Here is a 10,321-nt window from a genome sequence, read left to right on the forward strand (position 1 = left end):
CATATCTTGAACCAGCAGCTGGCAGTGAATAAGATATGTAGCAATAAGGGCTCCCAGACAGCAGGTGGCGCTCTGGAACTTCTTACAGCATCTGCTTTTCTTTAAAATAATAATAATAATAATAATAATAATAATAATAATAATAATAATAATAATAATAATAATTATTATTATTCTGACCCAGATTAACAATGTCCACTAACAGGGATTTTGGATTTTCAGCCAGTAGTGATTCAGCTCTAGTCAATTATGGGCCTTTTCACAATACGCAATTATAACACAATAATTTTGCTCTAACTGCAATAGGTGCATCCTATGAAATCCTGGGATAGGTAGTTTAGGGAAGCAGTAGAGCTCTCGAACTGCGAATTCTACATTTGTTGTTGTGAATTATACCATACCTCTCTTTGAACTACAGATGGAGTCAGTGTGGCACAGTGGTTTGAACGCTGGACTACAACTCTGGAGACCAGGGTTCAAATCCCCGCTAAGCCACGGAAACCCACCTTGGGCAAGTCATACACTCTCGGGGGTTGCTTCGTTGGCATTCTCCACTGTAAGGCACTAGAGCTTTGTAGGAGATCCTTCTAATTAGCTCACCAAACTACAAATCCCTGGGTTCCATAGAACAGAGCCATGGCTGTTCAAGTGGGATCATAGCACTATCACTGCAGAGTGGATACGGAGCCCATGTTGATCCCTTTGGGTCAGTTTTACCTCTGCCCATAATTATTGTAAAATCTTCTTCCTCAGATGCCTCTCCGATTTAATTTTATGCATTTATATATTTTATTGTTTGTATGTACACTGCTTTGATTTAGATTTCCTGCATGGCAGGGGGTTGGACTGGATGGCCATTGCAGTCTCTTCCAACTCTATGATTCTATTCTATATAAATAAAGCATAATAATAATAATAATAATAATAATAATAATTTATGTAATTTTTAAATATCTTTATCATTTATTTTAAAATGTTTTATTTTTAAAATAACTATCTGTTTTAATATTGTAATCATTTCATTCCTTTTTAATGTACTTTTTTCTTATGTTTTTAATTTTCCTGTTTCTTTCCATGTTGTGAAGCTGCTCTGAGTCCCAGTTCTGGGAAAAGAGTGGGATACAAATAAATATAGTAAACAAACAAACATTTATTTATTGAAGGGATTTCTATCCTGCCTTTCTCCCCAAAAAGGTATTCAAGGCGACTTGTGGTAATTTAAAAAGATAGACGTACGACACTGATTAGAATCATAGAATCATAGAATCGTAGAGTTGGAAGAGATCACAAGGGCCATCCAGTCCAACCCCATTCTGCCATGCAGGAACTCTCAATCAAAGCATCCCCATTGACAGATGGCCATCCAGCCTCTGTTTAAAGACCTCCAGGGAAGGAGACTCCACTACACTCCGAGGAAGGAGTGTGTTCCACTGTTGAACAGCCCTTACTGTCAGGAAGTTCCTCCTAATGTTGAGGTGGAATCTCTTTTCCTGCAGCTTGCATCCATTGCTCCGGGTCCTAGTCTCTGGAGCAGCAAAAAACAAACTTGCTCCCTCCTCAATATGACATCCCTTCAAGTATTTAAATAGGGCTATCATATCACCTCTTAACCTTCTCTTCTCCAGGCTAAACATCCCCAGCTCCCTGAGTCGTTCCTCATAGGGCATGGTTTCCAGACCTTTCACCATTTTAGTCGCCCTCCTTTGGACACGCTCCAGTTTCTCAATGTCCTTTTTGAATTGTGGCGCCCAGAACTGGACACAATATTCCAGGTGGGGCCTGACCAGAGCAGAATATAGTGGCACTATTACTTCCCTGGATCTAGATACGATACTTCTATTGATGCAGCCTAAAATCGCATTGGCCTTGTTAGCTGCCGCATCGCACTGTTGACTCATGTTCAGCTTGTGGTCTACTTGGACTCCTAGATCCCTTTCACATGTTGTCTCCTTAAGCCAGGTGTCCCCCATCCTATATCTGTGCATTTCATTTTTCCGCCCTAAGTGCAGTACCTTACATTTCTCCATGTTGAAGTTCATTTTGTTAGCTGTGGCCCAACTTTCTAGTTTATTCAGGTCATTTTGAATTTTGATCTCTGGAGTATTAGATGCTCCTCCTAATTTGGTGTCATCTGCAAATTTGATAAGTGTGCCCCCAATTTTGTCCTCCAAGTCATTGATAAAGATGTTGAATAGCACTGGGCCCAGGACAGAGCCCCGTGGGACCCCACTGGTCACTTCTCTTCAGGATGAAAAGGAGCCATTGTTGAGCACCTTTTGGTTTTGGCCGGTCAACCAAGTACAAATCCATGTAACATGAGTGGCCCCATGAGTGACTGGTGAGGTAAAGATTTGGGACGTTGCAAAGTTCTCTGGAGGCTTTAAGTCAAAACAGACCTTAGGCTAGTCTCCAGACTAAATCCCAAGGCAGCCAAGCAGATTGAAACCAGAAGCAATGCTTAGGAAAGCCAACACTGGTCGGTAAATATGCCACGCGGTCTCAAGCCCAGCGTTACAGTTAACCCTTGGTAGCCCTGCATTTGTTATCCGCGGATTCAAGCAGCCACGGCTCAGAAATAGTCAAAGTAAGCCTAAATTCCAGAGGGCAAACCTTGGTTTGGCCCTTTTATATAAGGGACACCATTTGACTAGGCCACTGTATTTAATGGGACTTGAACATCTGTGGATGTTGGTATCCGTGGAAGGTTCTGGAACCAAACCCCAGCAGATACCAAGGGCCCACTGTAGAAATAGAAATAGAGCAGGTGGGTTTTTAAGTCTGTTTTTAACTTAACTATATTTTATGTGGTTTTATATTAATTTTATTGTATATATTTAATATGTGATTTTTATATAGAGATGTTTGAATTGTTTGAATTTTGTAATCGTTTTAAAGGTTTTCTTGGCGAGAGCCGCCTTGGGTGCCTCCGGGGAGAAAGGCGGGAGAAAGGCCCAATCTCTTTGATGGGACTTGAGCATGGCTCACAGCTAAAACTCCCCTTCCCAGAATTCCCTCGCACTGAGCTGTGGCAGTGAAAGTGGCGTCAAACTGGATTATTTCTGCAGTGCGGAGGCAGCCTAGGGGAGTGTTTGTAGCTTTTCTGTGGTGATGGCCTGACACGGGCTGCATCCATCCACACTGGAGAAAGAACTCTGCCCTGGGCCCAGCACAAACTCCAACTCCCAGAATTCTCTAGCCCTGAGCCAGAAAGAGTTAAAGCGGTGCTAAACGGGGTTATTTCTCCAGTGTGGATGCAGCCATGGGGCCTTTTCCTGGCTTGTTGGGCTCCTGAATCGTCGTGCTTGTTTTGTGGCGTCGTTGGACTTTGCCTTGAGGCCTCTCTGTGGAAAGAGCCACCTCATTCTCAACCAATAGGAAGACGCCTACTAGCCCGCCCTCCCTTGGCTCCGCCCCCGTCGCCAAGCCCCGCCCTTTGTCTCTCATTGGCCGCCTCTTTGGTCACGCGGCCTGAAGGGTGGGTGGGTTCGCGGCGGAGCTGTTTTGCCTCTCCGCGCGACCCGTAGTTGTTGGTGTTTTTCCGAAGCTGGAGCCGCCGCTTTTGACGGTGCTTCCCCTGCTCCTCCTCCGCCGGCGATGTCGCGGGAAGAGTGCAGCTCGAAGGCCGTGACTGTCCGCGATGTGCAGCTCCTGATGAAGAAGAAAGAGGAGATCGAGGCCCAGATCCAAGCCTACTATGAAGTCCTGGAGGATGTAAGCGCGGCGCCGCACTGGAGAAAGCATCTGCGGCTGCATCCACACTGGAGAAATAAACCGGTTTGGCACCGACTTAATTGCCTTGGCTCAAGGCTATGGAATTCTGGGAGTTGGAGTTTGTTGTGGGGCCCAGAGCGGAGCTCCGCTCCGCTCTGGGCCCCACAACATACTCCAACTCCCAGAATTCCATAGCCTTGAACCAGACAAGAGTTAAAAGAGTGCCAAAAACGGGTTATCTCTCCAGTGTGGATGCATCCCTAGTAGCTGTGTTAGTCTGCTTCAGCATAAAAAGGGACTACAACTCCCAACATCCCCTGGGATGCTTCTGATGAGGGGTCTTGTAGTCCAAATCGGGAGGGCACCAGCTTAGGACAGGCTGGCTTCAGCATCTGCAGGAGGCCAAGCTTCCTGTCTATTAGCAGAGACTCCAGAAGCCTTTTTGTCTCGAGGTGAGTCGACACTGGAGAAATCATGCACTTTTGGACACCTTAACTCCCATTACTCCATTCTACAGAATCCTGGGATTTGTAGCGTGGGTGGAGCCGTCGGGCCTCTTTGGCGGAGAAAGCGCAAGAAGACCCTGTCAAACTACAAATCCCAGGGGTTCCATCCAATGACACAGTTTGATTCTGTTTTGAAGGCCCCACGGCACTTACTGGATTTCCTACCAGGTCAGCTCCCAGAGGTCTGCAGCCATTGCTATTTATTTGATGGCTTCCAGCTTTTATAAACAGCGGGATTCTTCATTCCTGCAGTAGAATAGATGTATTCCTGCATTATTTGCTGAGCCTGCCCATGTGAGCTCTGTGTGTGTCTTTTTCAGAAGGGTACTTGTGTTAGTCTGTTGTCAGAACCAAGAGTTGTGTTCCACATTTCAGATGAATGGACTTCTTATAGCTATCAGATATTTTTGTTCAGCTATTTTTTGGCTTGAGTGACCTCCCCAGCAGATAAAATTAACACAGCATTCATTGTAAAGCGGTTGCTTGCTCAATAAAAGTCAAGCAATATAAAATCCACTTTCCATTGACTGCATTTTTTACACATTTAGTTGGGAATAAGCCCCATTGAATTCAGTTGATAAGCTGTGCGCTTTATAACAAGATCCTTCTTCTGTGACTCCTCCAAGAGAGATCTGAAAGGCCACTTAACTGTATTCTCTTTATTCTGCAGCAAAAAGGTGTTGGGATGAATGAACCTCTTGTGGATGTTGAAGGCTACCCACGTGCAGATGTTGATCTTTACCAAGTCCGGACGGCACGACATAACATCATCTGTAAGTATCCAGTCCTTAGTTCCCTTGATATTTAGTTCAAACTCATAACCATTGTGTTCAGGAGTACAGCCTGATTTGACTTTCCCTTCACTTGGAGAAGGAGGTGGGGATTGAAAAAGGAGAGAAGCAAGAACCTGCCAAGAGTCTGACTTGTGGAAACACATGTGGTTTGTTTATAACTACTTAATTCCCTCACTGTTTCAGGTCATGTTCAAATGCCCAGCCCATTACCAACATACCATGCTCTCATTGCCTCCCAGCAGACTTCTTGTATTGCAGTGTCGAATACACATACAATACACAACAATAATTTACCTTATTTCCTCTAATATGCATTCAATAGTAGATATACAGAAGTCTAGAACATTACAGGGAGATTCTTTTTTGTTACACGTTTTCCATCACTGGGATTCAGACATTTTTGCCAAACTTTAGCAAACCATCCAGAGATGTGCTGGTGAATCTACCTGCTGCCCATCTCATCTTAACTTGTGGGTGCTCTTTGTCTCTAGGTTTGCAAAACGATCACAAGGCTTTGATGCAAGAGGTAGAAGAGGCTCTCCACCAGCTTCATGCCCGGGATAAGGAGAAGCATGCAAAAGATGAGGCGGAAGCTCGAGCCGAAGCTATGAGCCAGGCCTTGCCTCAGCCTTTTGCCAAGGTGAACGCTGTCACCCCAGGATCCCCAGCCAGCCTTTCGGCAAGTACTGATTCTCCTTGCTCTTGGTAGCCATCCATCTTTTCACTGGTTTTCAAGCTAGTTACCAACTTGGCACTCAAGGGCAAAACACATTGACTCTGTCACTCTCTGCTTCTCTCTGAAGGGATTGCAAGTTGATGATGAGATTGTGGAGTTTGGCTCTGTGAATACTCACAACTTTCAGTCGCTGCAGAACATTGCCACAGTGGTACAGCACAGTGAAGGGGTAAGTGATCTGGGCCTTTGCCACTAGGCAGATGGTCTATGTAGTCAGATGCATAACAATGACAACAGGTTCCCAGGGAGGTCAGAAAGGCACTATCCTTGTTGTCCTTCTGTTGCCAGGCTAAAACCTTTTTATTCAAGACAGGCTTTTTGAAACAGTTTTTAAGGAATGGGCAAGGAGATCCTGTATCGTTTTAATGAACTGTTTTAAATAGCTTTTTATTTTTTAAATTGTATTTTATTTCTTTAACTAGAGTGTGAATTGTTTTAATACTGTAAAAAGTTTACAGTGTGGTGTTACTTCTTTCGGCCTTCTCCACCTACAGAAACCATTAAGTGTGACCGTGATCCGTGGAGGAGAGAGACTGCACCTGGGTCTCACACCAAAACGCTGGAATGGCAGAGGGCTTCTTGGGTAAGCCAAATAACCTTATCAGGTTGTGAAAGCTACATTCTTTGTGTGTGATACTTTGGAGAATAATTCTGGATACTTCCCATCCCCTGGACCTGAACATCACCCTGCATAATGCTTCTCCCTTCTGTGTGTGTTGAATGTTGAGGATCGTAAGCTAGAAAAACGTGGGTTTTCCCCTTCAATCATACACTTGTAGAGTTGGAAGGGGCCTCATGGGCCATCAAGTGAAATCCCTTGCTCAATGCAGTATCTCCAGCTAAAGCATTCCCAGTAGGGAGCTGTCCAGCCTCTTTTTGAAGACCTCCAGAAAAGGAGACTCCACCATCTCTCTAGGCATTTGGTTCCATTGCCAAGCCACTCTTACTGTCAGGAGGTTCCTTCTAATTTTCAAATGAAATCTGCTGTCTTGAAACTTCACACCATTAGACCTGGTTCTCCCCTTTGTGGCAGCAAAGAACAGGTCTCTCCTCTCTGGGACAGCCCTTGAGATATTTAAGGAGTCCAAATATGTCACACACACACCCCAGTCTTCTCTTCACCAAGCTGAACATTCCATAAAACTCCAAATTCCAGGATTCTGTAGGATGGAGCCATAGCAAGTGGTATCAAACTGCATTATTTCTACAGTGTAGCTACAGCCTTAGTTGAAAAGAAGGGTATGCTGTTTGTGCTAGTTGTTTTGGGATGAAGAAATGCTGTTGGTTATAGATAAAAAAAATTATAGTTGCCAAAGGCCTAATCTTTCTCTTCTTTCCCATTTCCAGTTGTAATATTCTTCCCCTGCAAAGATGAGTTCCAGTGACAAAGCTCCCAACAACTTGGTGCCATTTCAGTTTTGAGTCGACCATGTAACTTGAATAAACTGGAGTGCAGAACATGAATTGTGGAGGTGTTGGTGTTTCCTACCAAAGAGGTTTATAGAGTTACACATAAAAGCAGTTTATAACTGTACTGATTCATAGGGTTAGTTTGGCTTGTTCTCCTGCCATTTATTTGAAAAGGAAAAGGGGAAAAAATGAGGCACATTGCTTTATTTTGGAATTTGGTAACTTATTCTGGGACCTCCTTTTTATTCTTTCCTGTTTGTTTCTGGGTTTACCAGTAAAGATTTATCTTAGCGTTCACAGTAGGGTTTTCACTGGTTTCACTGACTGCTTGTAAATCATTTATTGAGAAATAATATAGGAAAATTGGCAGTTATGGTACTTCACATTGACATAATAAAGTCATTTTGAATAAACTTTTCTGTTAAAAAATGTGGGTGTTCAGCTTATTGTGACTAGCAGCCCAGGCTTGCGTGTGTGTCTCTTTTGAGGTAAATCGCATTTGCCCCAGGTAAGAATGTATAGGATTGAAGTCCTAATCTAGATTTTACAAAAACTGGTTTTAATTTAGTTACAACTTGCTTGTTTCAAATAGATGGGTGGAATGTAGCTTACGTTGGCTTTCATTTTTTGTCTTGGTCATAATGAAGCTTCCTTTATATTAAATAATGAAATCATATAAAGCACCTATTCCCCCCTGCCCCAGTGCTGTTTAGATTTTAGATAGGGAGTCTGTTATCAAAGATGTACAGTCTGATAGGCACTATTTTTTTAAAAAAAGGAATGCAAAATGTTATAGTTTGCTAAGCAGAAATGACTGTATTAAATGTGGTTAGTCAACAGTTTTACAGGGGTGAGCAGAAAGTAGATGGGGTCTACAGATCTGTATGTGATCTGCAGTTCATCACCAGTTTGTCTGACTCCCAATGATTTAATAGCAGCTTCAAGAGTTTAATCATTCAATATTTGGTCCTCAGCTCATATCAATCTTGGCCAGCAAAGACAAGCGTGGGGAATGATGGGATTTGCATTCCATCAGCAAGGGGAAGGCTACCCTTTTCTCTAACACTGTCCTAATGCTATGGTACAGAGAGGATAAATATGTAGGACACAGCCCTGTCATCGGTGTTAAGTAAATTCCAGCTACCATTCTGATTAAATTCTGTACAGGCGTACCTCAGTTAACAAAGCCAAGTCTGTTTAGCCCTCTCTTCTCCTCTGTCTAGCTGGATGTTGGCTTTTTTCAAGCAGCAACAGCACTGGGACTGATGTTTGGATGGAGAAATTCTGATGTTGGTGTCTGAGTGCAGTGTCTCTGCAGTAAATAATGCCATAAAGTTTAAAGAGTGTTGGAATGTGGTTCTACTCTATCTAGTGCTACTGTGGTTGTGTGTGCCTGCCTACATCAGGCAAGGTAAATGGTAGCAGCCTCAAGAATCCTTCACTGAGCATGTGTTGAACCAAAGGAGAAAAAGGGAGAACAGGTAAGCCTACCTCACCAGCAGGTTAAGAAACCTCGGGATACGAAATACCCGGGTTACGAATTTTTCGGGACCCGAAAAAAACCCATAGGAAATTATTGATCCGGGTTACGAAAGTTTTTTCGGGTCCCGAAAAAACTTTTGGTGCTTTTCGGCGCGATTTTACACCAAATCGCGGCTTTTCCCCATTAGCGGCTATGGGGATTCGGCTTGCGAAAGCTGTTCGGGTTACGAAAGCGGCCGCGGAACGAATTAATTTCGTAACCCGAGGCTCCACTGTAGTTTGGTCACCAAAAGGGAGGTTGAAAAGTGGAGTGGTGTAAAAGCGGTGTTAGAACCTATGGTAAATCAGATCATTGCTCTGTCTAGCTCAGTATTTATGGACTGGCCATGGTTTTTAAGGGTGTCAGGTGGGATTCATTCATAATTAGGGTTGCCAGACTGAGAACTGGAGAGGGCTACTCTACATTTAATGACTAAGTAGAAGAGGGGATTTCAGCAGATGTTGCCTTGCCATGCAGGAACTCACAATCCAAGCACCATCCAGCCTCTGTTTGAAGACCTCCAAAGATGCAGACCACCGCTCTCCGAGGGAGTGTGTTCTCAGAGGGTTCTTTGTTGCTGTGTGTCTTCACATTTCCAATTTTTGGCAACCCTAAGGTGCCCTCATCATGGGTTTTTCGTGGCAAGATTTGTTCAGATGAGGTTTGCCATTGCCTTCCCCTGAAGCTGACAGCATGTGATTTGCCCAAGGTTCTAGCGCCCACCCAACTACAAACCCCTGAATTCCATAGGATGAATTACTTGGTTGTATGACAAGCAACAAGATTCAACACGGTTTAGTGGTTTGAGCATTAGACTATGACTCCGGAGACCAGGGTTTGATTCCCTGCTCAGTTATGGAAAGCCACTGGATGACCCTAGGCAAGTCACACACTCTCAGCTTGTGAGAACCCTGTGATAGGTTTGCCGCAACAACTCGAAAGCCCATAATGATGCAACAAATTACAAGCAAAACCTGCTGAAATCCCACCTTGCACGCAGCCATTGAAGGTCCAGGACCCCTGTCCAGTTTTGAGTGTGGCAGCCCTCTTTGGGATGTCATGACAGGGCAGCACATGGTTACTGGAGGTACTATTCAGTTTCACCTTTGCTGGGAAGGGCTTGTGGGATTTGGTGCTTTTGCCTCTGGTGCCAAAGCAACAGCCAGCCGCAGAGACTTTGCATCCCTTGGGGAAGTGCAGGTAGCCATTTGCCACTCGCCTCAGGCACCCAGAGGTTTGGAGTCAGTCTTGCAGGGATTGAAATAAAAACAAGTAACCCTTCTGCTTTGCCGGGTTAAAGCTTAGGACAAAGATTTCTGTAGCCCAGCAAAAAAATGCCCGCTGTGTTGGGTAGCTCTATCTGCGGCCTGCCGCTCTCTGGCAGTTGGCAGTTGCTATGGGAACGAGAACCCAGTGCAAACAGTAGGCCCTGTTCCCGGAGCAGCTCAGTTTGTCTTTGGTGCCAGGCAGGTGAGTTTAGAAAGGACAGGGAAGGATACGTTCCCTGAAAGAAGAACGATGGGGGATTGAAGGATGCCCAGAGGAAAAGGCAGACCCAAGTAGAGCAAACATAAAGCAGCATTGAGAAAGATGGGGGGGGGGGGGGGGTTGACAGGCACCATGCTCGTGCCAAGCAGACATT

The 10,321-nt window shown here is 44.5% G+C and overlaps 1 protein-coding gene across 2 annotated transcripts; it reads left to right on the forward strand.

The window, feature by feature from the left end:
• Positions 1-3,493: 3,493 nt before the first annotated feature.
• On the forward strand, positions 3,494-7,211 carry PSMD9 (proteasome 26S subunit, non-ATPase 9). 2 transcript variants are annotated; one of them, XM_089489801.1, is made up of 6 exons: positions 3,499-3,711; positions 4,888-4,990; positions 5,503-5,690; positions 5,815-5,916; positions 6,242-6,330; positions 7,095-7,211. In XM_089489801.1, exons 1-6 carry the CDS (start codon positions 3,595-3,597, stop codon positions 7,120-7,122), a joined length of 627 nt encoding a protein of 208 aa, XP_089345927.1. In that variant the 5' UTR covers positions 3,499-3,594; the 3' UTR covers positions 7,123-7,211. The 2 variants fall into 2 exon arrangements, with proteins under 2 accessions (XP_089345928.1, XP_089345927.1); XM_089489802.1 differs by lacking the exon at positions 5,815-5,916 and having other exon boundaries at positions 3,494-3,711.
• The last annotated feature ends 3,110 nt before the right edge of the window (positions 7,212-10,321 follow it).

The sequence above is a fragment of the Sceloporus occidentalis genome, unplaced genomic scaffold, assembly GCF_023333645.1.
Source record: "Sceloporus occidentalis isolate IW3139 unplaced genomic scaffold, rSceOcc1.0.p SCAF_41, whole genome shotgun sequence".
In the NCBI taxonomy this organism is placed as follows: Eukaryota; Metazoa; Chordata; class Lepidosauria; order Squamata; family Phrynosomatidae; genus Sceloporus; species Sceloporus occidentalis.

What these genes read in the sequence shown, in the direction of transcription:
- PSMD9 (XM_089489801.1), top strand. Translation starts at nt 3,595, where the DNA reads ATGTCGCGGGAAGAGTGCAGCTCGAAGGCCGTGACTGTCCGCGATGTG. An exon ending in GGCACGACATAACATCATCT is followed by an intron (nt 4,991 to 5,502) that starts GTAAGTATCCAG and finishes CTTTGTCTCTAG; the next exon opens with GTTTGCAAAACGATCACAAG. An exon ending in GATCCCCAGCCAGCCTTTCG is followed by an intron (nt 5,691 to 5,814) that starts GCAAGTACTGAT and finishes TTCTCTCTGAAG; the next exon opens with GGATTGCAAGTTGATGATGA.